We start from the raw sequence: 22,383 nt of genomic DNA on the forward strand, positions 1-22,383 counted from the left end.
ATGATGTGAACTGGGCACTGTGTTTTGTCATAACCACTCTCTGTCCTACGGCCAAGAACAGTTTTTCACATTGTTGGGTTCTCCCCAGGTAAATCTGAACCTCTTCAGCATGTTTCCACACTTCTATCCCATTTTTGGGGTTTTGATGCACATCTGACTGATCACAGGTGCAAGTCATTGCTCAGTCTGTAAGAACAATCTCAAAAAATCTTCCTGCGAAATTTCTGTATTTCATGCAGTTCATTCCTTTTTAACATTCAGAAAGTGGTATCAAGTTCGCAAACAATGTGTTCCTTTCAAAAACACAAAACATTTTTTTAAAAAATTCATTTTACTTGTTCATAGAGCTTTAAAGCAAGTACTAAATAACTGCAATTCTGTGCAATAACCTCACTTATGATACAATCAGTTTCTCCACATTATGACATCTTTCCTTCATACTTTTGACACAGATGCTTATGTATTTAATACACATTTTGCACTAGGTGTTAATTGATATGGTTAGCACAGTCAAATGGTCATAAAACACTTCTGGAAATAGTGGAGTCCTTCAAAGGGACTTTTGATGTATTTAGGACTAAGATACTCCAAGAAAATTTTTAAAAAGTGATCCTTGGTATTTTTTGCAGAATTGTTGCTAACAGTACTTAAAAGGTAACTTAGTTGCAATATAAACGACTCCAGAGGGCTACTAACAAATTAACTTCTTGGATTTTAGACTTTCATGCTCATGGTCATTTTGATTCAAGAGCTGCACTTCAGTCAAACCAAGATCTTATTGATAACAAACCAGGTTGACACTATTCAGAGACATCTCTAATTGCTCTGATCTCAAATACTTGCTCTGCAGTGTGCTTTTACTCAAGTCATGCTAAATGAGCCAATTTAGGCCAATAATGTATACATATATTTCTGGATATTATGTAACTCCTCACAGCCTTTTATTTTTAGGTAGGATTTCTATGAAATAACAGTAGGTGTGGACAACACATGTTTTCATCTACCATCTAAGAATCATCTCAAAATTTGGACCAAAGATTCATGCAAATCCCACACAATCAAATCCTTCATTTATCTACATAAATGAAAAATATTTGAATGGTTTTTCCAAGACCACATAAAATGGCAGCTGTTAAGAAGTATTAAGTTGCTCTGAGACTTTTTCTCAATGCTACACTCTCCTTGAATCTGTTCCAAGCAGGCTCCAGTGTTATAGAACATTTTTGATCCCAACAGATGAAGAGTCTCTATTTATATAGCATTTTTAAATACTTGTGTTTAGTGGCATGCTGAGGAAACAAGGTGAGAGATGGATCATTTTTTTGGGGATCATATGTGTTAATATTTTTTTCAAACAGGAAAGAATTGGCACTAAAAGAAAATCATGGAAATTCTTGCATGTGCACATCCATACCTGAGCATCAAGGAGCTCTTGACATTTGTGAGAATGCTTTTCAATGGCTAATATATACTGCTTTTCAATAGCTGCTTCTTGCTGCTGAACTGTAGATTGTAGCAGTGCCTGCAAAAAAAAAGGCACAAAATACTCAACAAAGATATAACTGGGATGTTTATTGGTAACTGCAGATCCACTAAGGCTCATCTACAACCAGAATGTGGAATGCTGTTATAAAATTTGGAATGTGCAATGATTAAAGTACCTTTCTGTGTAACACTACCTTGTTTTCACTCATAACTAACATTTTTTGTATCTCAGATTTCTTATACAGTCTGCCTAAAAGACAGCAGCACACAGAAGATAGAGAGGGAGAGTATTTCTGTTACATATACTCAGTTTAGTGGGACCACACAAGAAGAGGAGCATATGAAAGCTGCTGAAGAGAAGAAAAAAAAAAAAAAAAAAAGAAAAAGCCAGACATATTTCCCTGGCTGACAAAACTCCACATCCTCTCGGCACTGTGTAAGATCCCATGGGCCAAGCATGATCTTCACAACCACAAGTCAAGTAAAAGCAGATGGAAATTCTGAGTAACATAAAACATGAAAGAATGCCCCCCCAGGATGTTCACACTTGAATGTGAAGCAGTGGAAGTCGAAGTGTGGAAAGTCAAAGCACCAAGGCAGTAACCAGCAGCTGATGGGAGCAGGAGCTGTGAGTGTGCAAGCGCGTGTTTGTGCGCAACGCCTGAACTCACACACGCTCGGCTCAGCCCTGCAAAACCTCCACCATCTGAATGCAGAAATAGAGACAAAAAACTTGAAGATACATGAAGAAATCAAATTATCATTTGGAGAATTACGCTCAAGTTTCCCTAAACAATGATGGCAGCTAAACATTTACCTGGCTCATGTTGATTTAAGTCTTTTTCCCTGGTAGTATAAAGTCTTTTGGCCACTTTCCAAATATTCATCGGACTATTTATACACAGTGTACCAAACTATTCTTAACTAGTAATCAATATATTGAAATAGTTAAAATGACTGGGTAAGTTAAAACAGACATGACTTTTACAGAAAACAGACCTTTGGCCCAAATGCAGACAAAGAAAAAAATCCCCATCTTTCAAACAGTCTTTATTTTAGGGATACATTTACTTCATGGAACATAACACACACATCAAATAAAATTCTGAATACTTTAAAAAAACACCCAAGCATGTATAAAAAAGATAAAATCTTCTGACAATTTTTCAATTACCTTTCCAAATTTTTCACTAACTATCCTCTTATGCCAAAATCGCTGTTCTTCAGTAATGCTGTACCATGGTAGCAGTTCTCAGCACAAGCTCAGTGATTAAAAAGGTTAAAACTTGTGCTTAATCAAAGTGTAAGAATACATTGACTGGTGTTTGCAAGGTACTTATCAAACTGTAAGTTTACTTTCAAAAAAGCCAATTTATTGCTTACTAAATTAAATTCTTTCATTCATAGAAATTTGAGCTGAGCATTGAAATTTTTCTGAGCACTCAGAAAATCTGAACTCTCAAAGAAGTGTAACCTCTGTACATGAATCTTTATACTCTGCCTGAATTAGAATAGCCACATATCACTGGCAAAAATTAAGCCTGGACCTTGGGGTTTGGGTTCTTTCTTTTGCCTAAATTATTGTAGCAAGGGATGTTTCATGTGACCAGTACAAAAGAAAACAAAATAATCCTGCTCTTAGGGAACACAGTAACAGAATGGTCATTAGGCTGCCATGGCATTTCTCAGACAGATCTTGCTCATGCCAAGGGTTGAGTCACCTTATGCACTTTGCTGTGCAGCCTCCACTGGCAACTGCTAAAATCCTATTAAACGGTATAAAGAACTTTCAGTTTTCAATGAAATAAATATTATTCATTGGATGGCATATAGAGGCTGTTAATTTTTTTTAATTAAGCTATTATTACTATTTTTCTTTGGAAAATACATAAAATTCCACATTTGGAAACAAGAGCCTTCCTTTTCTGTCATACTCACTATTAACACAGTTTAAATAGTACCACAGGGTTGATGCTGTATTTGATTGTTCCACTGGTTGGCCAAGTGAGGAGAAAGAGAAAAATTTCCCTACATAGCACAATACTACAGGTTTCTCTGTGGGAAATACAGCATAGGTGTGTGACACCCATCCAAATCTCTGGCAAATTTCAAGATAATCAGCTACTCAAATTAAGAAAATCATTTACCAATTAGCTGATTTGCTAAACTGAAACACACATTTGGCTGCTTGATGGCCAGTATCTCTAATGTTATAGTTACAATGATAATGACACTAAAATTCTTTTGATTAATTGCTATCCTGGGCATATACTCTTATCACTACTGAAACACCACTTTCTTCCTTAATTAGTTATTAATTATACAGCTGGGCTGACATTCCATAAATCTACAGCCAATGACCTAATACCAAGCTGGCATTCTTGAAACAGTCTCCTTTTAATGGAATCATTTCAAGTAAGGTTACAGCAGAACGAGGCCTATGGCACCTGTTGCATGAAGTCAAGGGTAGGATTTCAATATGAGTGCTCTCGTTAATTTATTTTTCCTTCTATATATGGTGCAATCAACTTCCTTGACACTGGTTGGGAAGGATCATCATAGAATCACAGGATCATAGGATTTTAAGGGTTGGAAGGGACTTTAAAGATCAAAACTCCCTGCTACAGGCAGGGATACCTTCCACTAGACCGGGTGGCCCAGAGCCCCATCAACCTTGGCTTCTTCCCCACTTTCTGATCTCTCTACTAACCCAAAAACACTGTCAGAGAATTGATAGTGCTTTTCCTTCAATACCAAAACATCATGGTGGCTTCTTCTCTATAGTCTTCATTTTAGTTTAATATGGGCTGCGTTATAAAAATCACAGAAAAAAACATTATTTCCTCAAACCATTATAAAAATCTTCACACATCTAAATGACTGAACAAAACATTTTTAAATTAAATGAGGTAAACTAAGTAAATTAGTCTGAACCCTTGTTTGAGCTCAGATAAAGAACTAACCTTAGCTTTAAGTTTCATACATTGAAATAATTTTAGAAGACCTTGAGCTGAAAGGAAATTCAAATATCATAAGAACCATGATCACTGGTCAGAGCATTTAGTCCTGGAACTGACAGCTCACTACCTGTGTGGTGGGAATCCTGGAGAACGGCATTCCTGCACCCATACTAGGGACTGAAAAACTGCACTGTGCCCAATTTGAGAAGAAAAGCTTAAAACCACCAATGATCACAACACTTCATCCTCTATTTCTACAGTGTGTTATGTACTGAGTACCAGATTATCTCTAAAATTTCTCCTCTTACTTAAAAAGGCAAAAGTGCAGGAACTATGGTTTTGCTAAAAGTGGACACCCCAGCCTATTTTTAATACAAACCTACTTGCACAGCCCTAGTGCTTAATGTGTTCATTCCACTGGCAATAGAAACCACAGCTACTTGCCCAGACAGAATTTATTCTAAGGCCAGAAGCTAGAATTTATGAGAAACCCTCTTGAATTAAATAGCCAAAATAGGACCATTATCCCAATTCTTCACAAATTCCCTAAGAGTAGCAAATTAGCAAACCCCTTTCTTTCAACTCTTTTTACTACAGGAAAAAGTTAGTCAGGATAAAGGCAACAGGAAAAACAAAGCAGAGGTCATTATCCTCTCCTATCTCTTTTGAAAAAAAAAAAAAAATTAAAAGCAATTCTGACCCATGCAAAACACAGGCTTCCCAGACACATAGCATTGTGTGAAAATGTTAAACCTACTCATATGTGACATCAGTATGAAATACAAATCATGGTGTACACGTTGCTGGGTTATGTTTTAGAATGTTCCTTAAAAGCACTGCATCAAAAGCCACAGTCAACCCAAAAGAATATCCTGCTCAAGCATCATTGGCTTGTTTAACTAGCTAAATGGAAGTCAGTACATAAAACCACTTCTTTACTTCAAAATTGCTGAGTCAGGATGACCAAAACAAGTAATCTTTAAAAATAAAAGTTACAAATGAGAAGTTACCACACTGCTTCAAACATGCAAACTGCATTAAATACAGCAATAGTACTTTGGAATTTTTATGCTTTATAGCATTAGACAATGATTCATCTAATTCAGCACACTGTCTCCACCATTTAATAACTTGCTGCTACTTAATTTGAGGGTGAAATGCAATTAACCAATTGCTGAACAAAAAAACAGAGCAGAGGACAATGCAAATTCTTTCCTAACCCGCGGAAAAGATGCATTAACTCAATAAAATGCAGTATTTGGCTAGTTGGGTTTTAATTCAGCTATTAGCTAAGACAGAGATGATACAAATAAAACTATTTAGAAGAAGTATTTTTCGCAGTGATATAAAAAAATTAATTTTTTATTTGTTGAATATTTGTGGATATTTGTTGAATATCCACAAGGACATTCAACTGCTTGTGGTTGAAACTGTGTTGATCCATACCAGTAAGGATCAACAACTTACAGTTTGAATACTATGCTGGGTTTATCTAGATAGCTCAGTTTTACTGGTATGTGAGGGCAAAGGATTTATTTTCCACAAAACAATGTTCTCACAGACTCCTGCCAGAAACAAACTGCAAACTCACTCTTAATCTTCTATTAACCTTCCAATTTTTATAATATTTAACACTCTATTTATTATTCCATAGTGAGAAGCAAATACAAAATTCATCCTTACTAGAAGGGGACGGTGAGATTCCTTGCAATTTTTATAATTGCTTTCAAAATGTACAGGTCATTTAATCAATGCTAAAATATTTTTGATAGCCAGATCTCTGAAAGTATGAGATTGATTCCACCTTGCTTTTATTGGAATTCTGTAGAGAGACTTCCATGGTAGCATCATTGTTGTACAGAAGTACTCTTATACTGTAAAATCCCAAGGAATCTCTCCAGCCACCAGCTCTCCATGAGAAAAAACGATGTTGTTTTATATTCTAGGCTCACTTGAATTCTAGTGTCACACAATTCTAGTGTGACTTGCACATGAACAAGCATAGAAGTTGGAAGTGAAATACAAGCCCTCGCAACAATTTTGGATTTGTCCTTTTATTCATGTGTCAGGCCTTTCTGAGCCAGGATGTCAACTTGGAAACTTAATAAGCTAAGCTGATGTTTAAAAGAGCTGAAAACTGGCCACATTTCAGAGCTTTCCCTCACTAGGGATAAACCATGTCTAAAAAAAGATACCCTGATTCTAGATTAACATCTTTTGTAATGAAATCCTTTAAAATTTCCTTTGTTTATTAGAGGGTAACCTTTCAGTTCAGAGGTGTATTATTGGCACAAATATTTTTGAAAGAAAATCTGACGGTCCCCCACATATTCCATGCTTTGAAAATCTGTCTGTTCTTACATTCTGAAAATCTGAAAAAAACCCACCACCTTACACTGAAAACTGGTGGACAAAACTCTTACTGCAGCAAGGGCTGGGAAGAGCTTTGCACCTTGAAGTTCATTTCTCTAAAGGTAAGACACCTCTGATTCATGCAGGTTGTCTTTTACAACCCTGTTGATTGCATAAAATAATCTAAGGAAATGAAACCCATCTAATAAACAGACCTACCTGTAACCTCATATTCTTTAAAGCTTACATTAGAGGATAGTTCATAGGATGAGAAATAAAACAGATTAAAACTATTAACTCATCTATTTACAGAACTGCGACAATTTCAGAACAAAAGCTTGACTAAACAAGCACAGGAGAAACTCTTATGTTGCTTGTGGTAAATATCTTCAGATGTGATGTGATCCCACAAGCAAAACTTCCAAGATCTACATTTACTTTTCTTTACCGTGGTTAATTACCAGGGATAAAAGTTTAAAACAACAATGACGTGAAAGACAGAAATTAAACAAAATTAGGTAAACATGAGAAGGGGAAACTTGGCCTACACAGAACACTGAGTTAATTTTTAATTTGCTTTCCTGTGGTCTTTAATACAAATTTCGTGACTGTGTTGTGGATGGTTTATTTGTTGTAAGGAAGATTAGAATGTGAGATGCTTAACAATGGCCAAGGCTTTTGAGGGTTTGTGCTACAAAGCATCTAACGGTCTCTATTAATGGATTTCCAAACACAGTCAACAAGTGAACATTCCAAAGATAACTGAATTTAATTCTAAGGGCTTTGGTATATCCAGGTCCTTGAAAATAGGTCGTCCAATATTTGGCTTCTCGTGTAAGCTGCATTTTCAGCACTGCTGCCATATTAAGGACCAGTCAGGAGTAGGAATCGAGGGGGTTTGTCCTCAAACTTGAGTACCTGGTCTGCTCAGGGACACCACACTAGTGAATGAGCCATGTGGAGAAATACTGTCCCTTTCACAACAAATGAGTCCCCAAAATACAGGAAAGGGGCTTGAAGGAAGTGTAACACATTTGGAAGTACAGGAAGATACACCAACAACAACAGAGGTCTGCAGCAGCACATCTGGAAGGAGTGGACTTAGCTCTGAATGAAAGAAAACTGTGTTTTTCTGGTTACCAAAATGGCAACTCTCTTTTCCATTGTAAACCAAAAGGAAGGCACATTCACAAATCCACCAGCAATAACACTTACCTATGCCAGGAACACAGAAAAGACAAGTCAGCCAACTTTCTTCCACTGTTGTTCCACTCAAGGTTTCAATACCTGAGTTACAGGATTTGGGGTTTGAGGCATTCTGGGGATTATTTCCTGGGGCTAAGGATGAACTGCTCATATTTTCACAAGCTATCCTTAAACAACCCATGTTGGCCATTATAAGTTGTGCTGCTGCTCTGCTTGGAGCAGCACCACAGAATTATAATTGAATTGGTTTCAGAGAGGATTAGTCAGAATTACAACACTTTTGACTGCAACACAACCTAATTAGGGCCTGAGCAATCCCCTGATTAGAAAAGCCCTCATCAGTTCACCTTATTAAATCCCCAGGAATGCAAAATAAGCCTGTTTTCATCACAAACAAGATCTTCCTTCTCATGCCTTTTTTAAATGACCCATAGACTTGTTTAGGTGAATTTCCACACTCAAGGTAACATGGGGATTAATAAGATAGCACTTACAAAAAACCTACTGAAAATGGAAGTTACTTCTGCATATAAACAATATGTATTAGAGTAACACAGTCTAAATTCTAAAGAAGACATATTTCAGAACAAAATTAAGTCTGGCTAGTCATGAGTAAATTAAAAGAGTTAATAAATCTCACGATTCTGTCTTTCACTAAAAGGAGTAATCAGATTTACTTTATATCCCTAAAAAAATGCTACATTAGGAACCCTTATTTGGTTATCTAATTGCCACCATATCTGAAAAATAGAATAAACTCCTAAGGATCTGAGCAGTTAAAAAGCCCCAAGAATGTAAGACACTACTTCTATAATTACAAAACCACATTTCACTTGCCTACTTAAGAAAAAATAAATCTTAGCCCTGTTTCATATTGAAATATTAACAATGAATTAATATTTTAAAAGAATCCATGAGATAATTTTCTCAAGCAAAACTACAGAACAGATTTTGTCTCCACTGATGATACAGTGTTACTTTTTTATTTAAAGTACATGGCAAAGGATTACAAGAAAGGTATTAAACAACCAACCAAAAAATGCTTGGGTTTTTTTAAAAACCCTGATGAATAAGTCACCTCATGTTTGCAGACAGGGCTGATTGCAGTAATTTACTCAGAGCTTGGCATATCTGATATTATTTCTCATCAGAGTGTTCAACTAACCACATGAGGCAACAGGAAGGCTTGTATGCGGCATTTTCATGTCATGGTTCCATGGTATTAAAGAGTGACTTTATATAACTTGAATATAAACATTCTATGAGAAATAATACACTAAATATAAACATTGTTTAGAAACACAAGGTTCAATTAACTCCCTAATCTTTTGTGCCAAATCACTGAAACTGATAAACATAATTCTTATTTTCCAGAAGGTGTGTCAGATCTACCCAGCTGCTGCTGACTGGTAAAACAGCTTTCAAAAGTTATTATAGCACATAAATGTATCCCTTTACCCAACTATGCAGGAAGAAATTATTCTTTTAAAGGGCCAATATAACCCATGCAGAGCTCTCCTTTAGTTCACACAAATCCATTAAAATGGTGAAAAATTACACCTCAAAAACATTCAAAACTTTCATTCAATACCATAAAATTGTTGGATTTTACAATTTGCCTATATTTTCAGAACTAAAAAGAAGGAAACATAAGTGCAGCAATTACCAAAAGCTCACAAGCTTTTTCAAATATAAGTCCACACAGGAAGAGACAGACATTGTACATGTATCTAGAACAAAACTGAAACTAAAAATGCTGCCATTGAAGATGTTCAGTGGCACATCCAAAGGTGCACACTCCACATAAAATTCCCTTTTGAGAATTTCTAAGGCAAAGGGGTCCTCAAAGAATTAAGGGAAGAGGAGCAAAATTCTCCCCCAGAAGTGAAATGAGGGAGGCATGGAGAAGTGGGACACCACCAGTGGCCATGTTTAAGTTTTCTCAGGAATGAAACTTTTGAAATGTTTTTCTTGACAGGTTCAGAATCAAATTACTGTAAGTCATATTGATAGAGACAGACACATTTCTACAGAGAGCCAATTTCAATATTAGTTAGAACACTACTAAAAGTTACTAGCAAGATTATTAAAAGGCTTTCTTATTATCATAAAATCATTAATATTGGAAATGATTGCTAAAATCATCATGTCCAACCCCTAACCCAGCACTGTCAAGCCCACCACTACATCTTCCTGCCCTCCATGCCAGGTCATTCTTTGGTTACAATTTACTGCTACCTAACAGTTAAAATCTGAAATTCCCCTTCACTAACTACATTGTCAGATCTGTGTACTTAGCTCACAGTTGCCTACCAGATCTTAAGTTTCCCTTTTCATTTTCAAAACCAGCCTTAATTTCCATTCCCTATTATCACAATTTTAAGTCTAACTAGAATTCTTAGCTTTACCTTCTCCTCCTAACTTGATTCAATTTTTGTCCTTTGTGAGTTTCTTACCCAACAGTTTCCATAACAGAACAAAAGACACAGATTATGCTCCATGGCAACATCCAGTTCTTCCATTTTACAAGCTGGCAGGAACTAAAACAGCATGAAAGAAGAACTACAGATTCAGCTTTATTTCATCCATAACTCCCTCCCTTAGTGCTGTGTGGATCAAAACCTGCTGAACTGCTCTGTGATGATGCTTTCCTGCAAGTGCAGCTCTGGAGACTGAAGAGGTCCAAAACGTGGATTTGTGATAAACAATCCAACCCAAAGTTTACCACAACTGACTGAGAATTTTGGGTTTGTTCTGGTTTTAAGTTTCCTTACTGAAAATGGCTAACCAACTCTATCTGAAGTTTTCCAAAGTGCAGACTGGGAAAACATGTCATGCAAAATTTCAAACCAAACAATCTAAATTGAAAGCAACAGAAAAGACAGTGAGAGAGGTCGAGCAATCAGCATAAGCAATACTAATAATTGTGCACTGCAGGCACTCATCCTGTTCACTACTACAATAACACCATTTGGAAATTGTGTTAGCTTGGCAACTCATTTACCTTGAATTCTTCAACAATAATAGTTAAGGCTTCATGTCCGGCTTTTCTCATGTCTTCTAATTCCTGCTTATGCTTTTCCTGTACAAAAATACAGAAAACATTAGGCACATGACATAACAATTTGAATTCAGGAGAATGAATAAATAAATAAATAATTAAAAATTATTTTCCTGTTTTGGTATCTTTCATGAAGAAATGCACACAGCTTGATCCTTTAGATATTATATATATAATGTATATTAATATATATATGTGTATATACATATAGATGCTAAATTCAAGTAGGCTCCAGTATTAAACTTATTTTTATTTCTTTATTTTACTTTATAGACCACAGATGGTTCTAAATGTTCTCCAAGTTTTGGGTTTTTTTTTTTGTTTTCAGAACTTTCTTTATTTTTTGGTATACCTGTGGATGGCGGCACGTCCCAAATCACCTTAGTAAATGTTATTTACTGCCTCAACATGTGGTTACATCATTTTAATCCCACTGTGATGCAATAATGTATCACTGATAACACAAATCATTGAAACTCTGATATTATACAGGTTAAAAACCCCAATTGTTTTGACTGAGGAAGTAAGATATCCTATTTTGATAGAAAGCACAGTGCCTGTCACTCACAATACCAGGCAAAGCAAAACACAGAACAAAAAATGCCATTTGTCCCTTTACAATCAATTCCTCAAGTTTTTAGAACCAGTGACTTGTTCAAGGTCATGTCCTAAAGATGTGAGCTGGTAACACAAGTTGAAGTGTTGACACCAAGGCATTCCTGTAACACCTGTAAACATTCTTCTATTCCTGCAGGAAATGTTCAGGGCAGGTATCTGAGCTGCTGCTGCCTGCCTGCCTTCTGTCAGGCTGTGGTACCCTCAGGGTAGGTAGCTGCCAGTCTGAGCCAGTATCTCAGAAAGTTATGCACTCTCTTCCCTCTCCATTCCTGCGCTCAGGCAAGAAGGCAAACTGTAGCTCCCTGCTACAGTTCAACTGAAGTGGAAGACAAATTTCAAATCCATCTTAGGCAGCTTTGCTTTACACAATTACATCATTAAAAGTCCTCATAGTGGAGTCATTGCACCAAGATTTTTGTCTCCATAAAATCAATTCTTCTTTAAGATCATCATTTAAAAAATTACAAATAACATTTAGCATCATAATGAGTCTGTTAAGTTCTTATTTGAAGATATAAATATTTCCTTCAATTCACCCAAGTGCAGAGAAAAAATAATAGTAATACTGAATGCAAAAGAGAAATTGAGGTAAACATGATGAAAACTAATGAGAAACCGAGGTAAACATGATGAGAATCAGTCCATAATTGCTAATTAATATACACACTAGAGTGTGCTATTGTGTATAAAATAGAGATTGGTCACTGCTTCTGTTCATGTGAAATGAGAATGTGAGCTCTACAGAACTAAGACACGGGAGCATCTCCAACTCTCTAGCAAAGCAAGTATTTCCACTTTGGTCCTATCATCAACATCCTAGTGAAAGATGCAGCTAAGAACCTAAAGATAAGGAAAAATACAGGGAGGAGAGAAAGATTTCAGATATCCCAAGATAACCAAAAACCCCCACATTGTACACAATCTTAAGCTCACCACAGGAAGCAAGGAGACACTGATTTATTTCATACAAGTAAACATAATTTGTACCTCAAGCATAACAATGGAAGACTCTGAGGTGAAAAATGAAGTGAGGTAGCAAATAAACTTTCACAAGCAACTGCCTAACATCGTGGTGGTGAGGACATTTCCTGCTGAGTTAGAAATGAGTTGAGCCAGAGTTGAGTGAGTGTGAACAGAGCAGCCTGCTGGGAATATTGTGACTGATTAAATGTGAAAAACCATGCAAAGGAAATAGTATGGAAGAGCCTGCACATGCCCCACACTGAAGCAGAATTACAGTTCCCACACCACTGTCTGAGTATTTGAGGGGTATAATAAGGATCTCCTCCCTATCATATTTAAGACATTAATATTTTGTGAAGAACAATTATATTATATCTGCTCTTTCTTCTTCCCTACAGGATGTGCATACAGAGACCCTCCACTGAGAGGACATTAAACAATAAAAAGAAGTGCTAAAGATAAGTATTGTTAGTATGAAAGCACATTTTACTACCAAAACTGCATGATATGGTAAATAGCACCTACACTTGGCCCAGGAATCCTTCTCTGGCTGCCCTGAGGTTTTGAAAATATTACACAGATAGTTCTTTGGGATGAAGCTAAAAATGTGCCAGGGCAACTTATGTCCTGGATACTTTCCTACTTCCCCACATGATCTAAATGGTGGGACAGGATGGCAAGAGGAAGCAAGGAAGGAGGAGTGAACAGGAGAACAATGCCAGCAAAGCTGACAAGAAGAGAACATTTCCATTAAACAACACAACAAGTATGAAAGGAATTCTGAGCTTCATAAGGATATTATTATATCTCTTGTCTCAAAAGCATCAGTCTTCAGATCAAATTAAATTCCACCACTGTCCATAAAGAACAAAATATTAATTTGGAAAGGGCTGCCAGGTGTCATCACTGGCTACTGATACTGAAGCCAGTTGTAACACCCAACACAACTTTACACAGTGCATGTATTTAAAAATCCATCTGTATTTATTTACTGTATTATAATATCATAATTTTAATTATAATTAAATAATTATAATTAATTACTGATCATAATATATCAGTATTTCTTTACTTCATGATACAGATAGATACATATGAAAAAACTACACTAGGAGAGTTTTCCTTCTTTCCATAGACAGGAGACTGACCTGCACATAGCAAGGGTCTGGAAAAAGGGCAGCTTAAGGAAAGAGGATCATGTTAGGAAATACTTAAGCAAGTAGGACCCAATTAAGTCCGTGATGCCTGACAGGATGACCCCACAAGTGCTGAGGGAGCTGGCAGATGTAATTGTGAGGCTCCACTCAATACCTGTGGCTGATCACAATGTCTGGAGAACTGTCTGAGAACTGGATAATGTCATCCCCATAAATGTCATCCCTGCCTTCAAGATGACAAGAAACCACAAGGAGCTACAGGCTAGGCAGTCCCAACTCAGGACCTGGGAAGGTAATTGTGCCAGTTTTTCCTGCAACAGAGGGAAGTTTTTCACAGTAGGGGGCTATGTTTTGGATTTGTGCTGGAAGAAGTATCCATAACTCATGGGTATTTTAGTTACTGCTGCCTTTTGACACTTCTGTAAAATCCTCATGGAGAAGCTGCCTAAGTGTGGTCAGGAGCAGCTGAAAGAGAGGTGGATTGAAAACTGCCTGAACTGCCACACCCCAAAGGTGTCCCAGGGGACAAGAAGCTGAACATGAGGCCAACAATCCTGGACTGCATCAGGCTAAACATTGCCCCCAGGTCACAAAAGGTGATTTTACCCCTCCACTCAGCACTGTTAGGGCCATTCCTGTGTCCAGCTCTGGGCTCCCCAGTAAAAAAACCCACATGGGCATACGGGAGAGAGACCAGCAAAGGGACACAAAGATGATGATAGGTCTGGGTCATCCTTCACATAAAGAGAGACTGAGAGAGTTAACTGTTAGGTCTGGAGAAGGTTCAGGGGGATCTTATCAATGTATATAAATACCTGAAGGGATGATAGAAAGAGAGCAGAGTCAGGCTCTGGAATGGGCTGCCCAGGGAGGTGGTGGAATCACTGTCCCTGGAGGTGTTTGAAGGAAGACTGGATGTGGCACTCAGTTTAGTTGATAAGGTGCTGTTAGGCCATAGGCTGGACTTGATGATCGCCAAGGTCTTTGCCAACTTAGCTGACTCTGTAATTGCTTTCACCAAGACCTGATACACTGGGTAGGAATTCTGAGGCTACTTGGTTTTTCTCAAAACCTTTCCACAGAAAGCACTAAAAAAGATCTTACAAAGCAAACAACAGTGGAGTGCTGCATATTTATCACAGGTGAGCCCTTCCAAAGGACCCACTGCATACAGCTCACTACAGTACACATGCTGTTTTCCAATATTTATTCTGGATACAATCTTTTATTACCAGTTTCAAACATATGAAATGTCAAATGTCAAAACTAATAGTAATCAAACCCACAATTTATATCAACAAATCTTTAACTAGATTTGTTATGCACCTTATGCACCTAAAATTGCTAACAGTTCCATCTGCAGCTCTGTTAACCTTTGAGAAGTAACTAAAATATGCTTTAGAAATATAACTATTTGAAAGAATGTATATTGAATTTTCATAGAGTTGTACCATTCATAACACATAATGATGTTCACAGCACATTCCTAGAGCATACCTTCAGTCTTTTCATGGATGTTTAAAAACCCAAGACGACTACAAAGAAACTTGACACTCAGTCAAGCAGCTTCAAAAGCATGCAGGAATAAATTTCACTTCAGCATGAGTAAAAACCTTCCAAGATTTACTTCTAGAAGATATAAAAAAGGAACTCATAGCATCATTATACGTAAATACTCTAATAATTTTATGTCGAGCCGTAAGATCACCGTATCTTTGTAATTTTTCCAGTGTAATAAAAAACCTAATTGTTTTCTTCCTTGTTTTTGAAGTATAGAAAATAAGTTTCATTATAACATAAACAATCATACTTAGCACAAAATCAACAGAAAGATAAGTTACATCTTTACATTTGAATATTTTTTTTCATTTTCAGTATGTAAACTATTTTCTTTGTCTGCCTCTTTAATTAAAATTCTGGGAGCAAACAATGGTGATTTACTTATCTCTTCTTTCAATCTTAACTCCTTTTCTCATTTGTAAATATATTTTGGGACACTAAAAGCATTCCAAAGCAGACATACTATATGAAAACTAGCTGATCCACAGCTATTTTCCCATCAAAGTACAAGCAAAGCAGCCTCATCCCAAATTGTTGCCATGCTCATACTGGGCTACAAACACATTTTTGTTTGTTGCTTTCCAGAAGACAAATGATGATATGCAAGTTGAACAAAACTCAGAGAATTCACTGGACAACCAGAGACACAAGTATCCATCTTTGCATCAACTTGCTGTATTTGTTTCCTAAGAAAATTTACAAGAATTTAGATCAAAAAATGAAATAACCATCAGCTTGGGAAATTGAGCATCAAATCAAAGAGTTTGGGATGAAGTAAATGCCAAGAAATACAGGCAATGAAGATGACAATACAGCCTTTTAAAGTCTTTCTTAGCTGAAGATCTGCATGAAAAGCTTTTCTTGACTGTGTTGTTTTAGAGAAAAGATGGATATGAAATAAAATCAGATGCTCGTCAGTTAGACTATACTGTCCAAACCAGACCACAAACATAATCTGCAACTGAACTCCCAAAATTTTCTTCCATCAGAGAACTGCTATCAAGCTGTAAACATCAAGATTAACTTGTTGGTTATTTGTTGTACTTCCTGAAAAAGCCAAAAATAGTCTCAGCATGAAGGAGGAAAAAAAAAATCCAAAGAGATAGAAGTTACACCTTTACCAGAGAAAACGAATAAGTACATAAAGAAAAGAAGAAAACTAACTACTGCTCGCTTATTTTAAGATACTGCTATGAATTCTGCAAGAAAGGGATTTTTGCCTAACCTCAGAAAAATTCCAGCTGGAAGGAAGCATCTCCCACAGTCTAGAAAAAGGTATCCAAATCACAGATACAGAGATTTTATAAGAACACTTCCAGTGTATCTTAGGGAACTTGTAATGCAGCTGAACAACTCTATTTTGCTTCCTGTAAAACCTCACACTGAACATGGATAGGTTTCATAGTACAAGCTCCTATTCTTACATGGCAGATACACTGAAAACCACCAAAAATGTTATATTCCATACAACAATTATTTAAGTTTACAGTAACTGATATTTTGACTAGTTTACCATTTCAAATACTGCATTAATCAGATTTTTGGTTCAGGCATTCCTGACCCTGCCCTTAATTGGCAATGAGGTAGGCCAGATTGGAGTAAAATATTCCAAATAATTCAGCCTGGGGAATATGCCCTGGACTGGACTTATAACTTTAGTGACTGGGAGTAGGCTATTTATTTTTCTCAGTTTGTGACCAAAGTATTAAATCAGAAAATCACACAATCATTCAGGTTGGAAGGAACCTCTGGAGGTCATCTAGCTTAACCTCCTGCTGAAAGCAAGATCAACACTGAATTCAAACCAGATTGTTCAGATCCTTGTCCAGTGAGATCTTGAAAAACTCTGGAGATGGGGATTTCACAACATCACTGGCTAAGACATCCTAATACTTATCTTCATCACAAAATACTTTTTTCCTTATAACAAGTTGCAACTTCCCATGCTTCAGTCTACCACACTTTCCTGCTACACACCTCTGCAGAACGTGCCTGGCTCCATTTTTCTGACAACTTTGTAGGTATTGACCGTCTGCTATTGGGTTTCCTCTAAGCCTTCTCTTCTCCAGACTGAGTCAGTGTAAATCTTCTCATCCAGAATCTAGGAGTTTCACCACAGAAGGCAATCAGGCATTATTTGTCTTTTGGTAAATCTATGTTGGCCATTTCCAATCACCTTGTTCATGTGCTTGGAAATGGCTGCCAAGAGCACCTTCACCATGATATTCCCAAAGAGGCTGGTGTGCCTGGATCCATCATCCATCCATCATCCTTCCTGTCTCTTTCCAACAACCAGCAGCTTCCCCCAGTCTCTGAGTGGATGCAGAACTCTCTCACAGCCAACTCCCTCATCACTCCTGAGCTCTGTGGGCTGAAGCTGCTCATTTTTACAAACGACACCTCTTCTCTCCCATTCCTTTTTGCTGAGCTGGTGAAGCTCAGGTTCTGCTTGCTTCCCAGACATCGTGTATTGGTATGTGTACATTTGGCATGGGTCCCCAGAATCCAGTCAATTGTTGTGCTGGTTGAAGCATGAGAGCCTGGTTTGGGTTATTTCTTTCACCACCTCCCACCTCTGAGGTGACTAAACCCCCACTTACAAACAGATGCCAAATTCACACGTGGGAGGAGAAAGAAAGCCTTGCTTTGCTCTTTTACAAGCAACACATAAGATGGACAAATCAAGATGACAGTACTTATTTCTCAAGAATGTGTTAAAGAACTTGGGCTTGATTAGCAAAGATGATGACAACATCCTGACATCATCAAATTGCCTGACATAATGAAGTTCCAATTCTACAGTATTTGTAACAAACAAACAAACAAACAACGCCCCGACATCTCCCACAAAACCCCCTTATACTTTGGAGCCTAGATATAAAACTAGGCATCTAAAGAGCAACCAACGGCGGGTGAAAACTACAACACACATTTATTACTGTCTCTATTTTAATTACTGTGAAACGCTGATGGTACTGAACTAACCACAAAACTAGTTACTTCAGAGAAGAAAAGTTATGTTTGAGGATGTGGGGCAGGTAGTAAATCTAATCAATCTCTTAAAAAAAAGATAAATTTAACCTAACCTCTTCCTCAAAGCAAGGCAGTCTCACAAAAATCACTAAACCAAAGTCAAAATCAATTTTTTTTCCTACGTTAAGCCAGAGAACATCAGATGGAACATTCAGAAAGAAACAGCAGTGATTGACGCCACATTAAGTTTCCGAGAGGTAACTAAAAGCTAATGTTGGGTTTTAATTGGTCTTTGTTTTTTTGGTTTTTTTTTTTTTTAATTAAACTGTGATTTAAAAACACAGACCTATTAAATTTTAAAAATGAGAGATAACATTAAGCTACGTCAACTAATTTATTTTTAATATGTATTACTATTGACCACAAAAAGCAAATGGATTCCTATAGAAAAATATTCAGAATTCTACAGGTACAGTGAAATTAACAAAAATAGACATATACCTGTGCTTTTCAAAATATAGTCTAAGAGTAATATAACTCAAGATTCTTGATATTTTTATACACTCCATTTACTTCTTCATCTTGATGACATTAACACAAACAAAATTTAAAGAAATATTCTTTGATAAGTGCATAAATATGAAGCAGGAACTATCTTTCCCATTACTGTATCTGACAGTCATTCACTCTCCAGATCTTTTCCTTGTTGCCTTTTCCCTGTTTCTAGAACACCCCTCACTTTCTTCCACCCCTCACTCTGTCTTTCCCTCCAGCGATGTTAAAACCACGATTCTCATATTTGAATTTTTTATTTTGAATTACAGTAATTCCACAGCTCCCTCTTTAATCTATTCAATATGCTGCAGTTAAGAACAAAAAGGCAATCTCCCCCTTTCCCCCCTTAAAAAAACCCCAAAACCAAAAAAGCCCACCAAATATCCCACAGCAGCCAAAACTTTCCCTCCCCAGTAAGAACCCTCTTGTTGCTGAAAGAATGAGAGGGAGAAGCAGAGGGATTCTAATTTGGACACAAATATTGTTTCCTCTAGCTCCACAAACCCAGACCATAAAAATGCTGCCCCTTTCAAAGTCCCTCAGTTCCTTTCTCCAAGCCAACTGGCAAGGAGGCAAAAACAAGCTCACTCTTCCTTTGTTGTACATGAGAAATTAAAATGTAAATACATTTTAAAAAGCTGTAGCATTAGGACTGAATTTGATAGAAATCTTGAGCTGTGTTTTAGGTTGGTTTGAAACTTCTTGGTATTTTACACTACGTCAGACCTCCCACAAATTGGCTTACCCAGATGAGAAAAATCATGATTAAGACACGTTCTTGTTCTGAGCAGCTCCCCTCTTCAGAGGGGCACAAACATTGCTTACAGTAAGGCTCTTGGCTAAAAGTGTTTGCGAAAAAGGAAAGCAAATCCTGCTGTAATATAGCCTTCTCAACTGGATATATGCAGATTTATTAAGCATATATAAAGGTATTTAAAGGACTGGAGGCCACATTTAAAAATGTAAAGTAGTGCAGCAGCAGTTAAAAATACAAAATGTCGTAAAAATGAATAAAAAATTGTATTATTCCCTAAAAATTACTACTGTGTTTCTGTTGTGCAATGGAAGATTCATCAGCCATGTCAGTGACTGGTACAGGAGAAGGTAATTTAATTGGTGGTGACAGAATGGGACTGTGCTGAAAGTTGATAAAATATTGTCACAAGAGTTGCAACACGCTTCAAAGAACTGCTATCTTTATTTAACAAATAATCATTTCTCAAAAAAATGTGAAAGTAAAGACAGACAAATTTGATGTAAACAGGATGGCAAGTGCCACCAGACCCCCATTCATGAGAGAACTCTCTAATGAAAATATTATGCGAAATATGAGATCTTTTTAAACTATTCCTGCAGTCTTTGTTAGCTACAATATCCCCTTTCTTCTGGCATGGGAGATGTCCACTGCATTTCTGGCTGAATTCCATAAAGCCCTGAATAATTTTCCTCAGCTGACAACTGTCACCACATTTATAGAAAATAACAGCATAGGGTTTCTAAGACAAATCTATCTTAAACCACCACTGAACGTGTTGGAGTGACACAGAGTTGAAATGTGTCTTCATAAGCAGCGAGTCCAAGTCCCAGGGACTCAGGGAACTCCCCAACAGCCCATCTGAATACAGCTGTTCTCCCACTGGGAATTCTGTGCAGGTAATGGAACTCCCAAGGGGCAGATGTAATCACACTCCATAAGAAACCCCAGAATTGTTCCCTCTACTGACCCTTCTCTGTTTTTTTTTTTCTTTGTTTTATTTACTCTTTTAAACAAAGTACTTCACAAAAGCATTTCACAAAGTATTTTCAAAAAAGCAGGCATCACACACTGTCTGGAATTAGGTTTTAGCTATAAAAGATGGAAATGGATCTTCTCTTCTGCTGATCACCAACAAGAAGGCTCTTCAAGCATAAAAAGTACCTTTCCAGTTATAAAGTTTGAATATAAGGGAGCTTCAGAACATTTTGCACTCTTTGTTGCTTATGAGCTCAATAGGTGCTTTCCTTGAAGTCCCTGAAGTTATCAAGACTTATTGCAAATTCTCTGCCTAGAGAGTGGAGTCCAAGTCAATGGAAATTTGCTTTTCAATGACACACTCACTTCTTACTTATCTCAAAAGCCAGACAAACACAGCCCTTTGAAAGCCTAGCACAGAAACTTTACGTTCTCCCTACATAAACATGAAGTACATTAAGCAGAGACTTACTGGCTGAAATTACTCTTAAAATATATTTTAAAAATATAACAACTGAAGAAATTCAGAATTTCTCTCAGTCCTTCATCGCAATGCTTTGGATTTTTTTTTAAGCATTCTTCAGACCTTCATTTTCATAATTGCATTTTGTCATTATGGTACTCACTTCTGGAAATTAATGCTGATCATCCTAACCAATTATGTGCCTGAGAACGGTTTAATTTGTAATGCATATCCAAAACCAAAACACTGCATTGTGTTTAAAAATACCTTCAGATAATGTAGGTTTATTTTTAAGGAATTGCATAGAACTGGGAAAATCTGCTTTATCTCAATATCCTCCAGGTTTAAGAACAGATGTTCTGGTTTTCATTAATATCAGCTTTCTTTCAGTGATAAAAGTTTTGCCAAGAATAGTAAAAAAGTTCTCAGTAGTTTAAGTACATGATTATTTTAAATGTCACATGCCCTTCTGGATCTTTTAAGTCTTTAGTGAGGAAAAAAACCTTATACAAGCCTCAGCAGCAAAATGCTATTTATATATTTATTTAAGAGCAGCAACAGTAAAGTAGCCAATACTTTATCTCTGGAAGTGCTTTCTCAATATCAAAAGTTATACAGAAGTGACCTGATACACACCTTTACTAGTAGTTTAAAATAGTAGTTATTTGTTGACACTTTGCCTACATATTAACATTTTGGCAGTTCACTCGAATTAAAAAATGTATAGCCATAATTAATAAGGAAGTTTCCAAGGAAACTTAGAAGGGATGAATAAATTCAACTTTGATATGTAAATCACATGAGTTTCTTGGCTATAACTTCCAGTGTGTGAATTAGTTAGATTAGAACACATTTATACAAATAAATTTGCTTAATACATGGCAAATTATACATTTCAGCCGGTTTAGAAACACAAGTAAACTGTGTTTCAACACCAAGTGTATATTACAGATGAATAAAATTTAACACAGACTGAAAAAATAAATTTAAAGGTGTAGCAGGGTAATTTAGCAATAGAAGTTTCAATAATGTATTAAGCTACATTCTGCAGTCATTCAGAGTTTATTAACGAATTATAAACCAAATAGGATGATTTAACAGATAAAGGACAATAAGGGGACAATCCTTCAAATTTCTCCCCAAAACATCATCCTGACATTTGCTGTCCATCTTATGCCTCCACGTGTATAAACAGGAAGTACAAATTATTTTAAAATACTGACTAATATTGGCCAATATTGGCTAGGATTTACTATTTTGTGAGTTGTGCTCAGGTACTCACAATAATTAACCCGTCT

The 22,383-nt window shown here is 36.7% G+C and overlaps 1 protein-coding gene across 2 annotated transcripts in view; it reads right to left on the reverse strand.

Annotated features, from left to right (window-relative positions):
• CCDC91 (coiled-coil domain containing 91) overlaps positions 1-22,383 on the reverse strand; it is a 114,487-nt gene that overhangs the window by 51,475 nt on the left and 40,629 nt on the right. For both annotated transcript variants that reach the window (XM_036401436.1, XM_036401437.2), the window contains exons 7-8: positions 11,008-11,085; positions 1,415-1,522 (exon numbers count right to left, since the gene is read on the reverse strand). In XM_036401436.1, coding sequence (XP_036257329.1) covers positions 1,415-1,522; positions 11,008-11,085 — 186 coding nt within the window. The remainder of the gene's footprint in view (positions 1-1,414; positions 1,523-11,007; positions 11,086-22,383) is intronic.

The sequence above is a fragment of the Molothrus ater genome, chromosome 5, assembly GCF_012460135.2.
Source record: "Molothrus ater isolate BHLD 08-10-18 breed brown headed cowbird chromosome 5, BPBGC_Mater_1.1, whole genome shotgun sequence".
In the NCBI taxonomy this organism is placed as follows: domain Eukaryota; kingdom Metazoa; phylum Chordata; class Aves; order Passeriformes; family Icteridae; genus Molothrus; species Molothrus ater.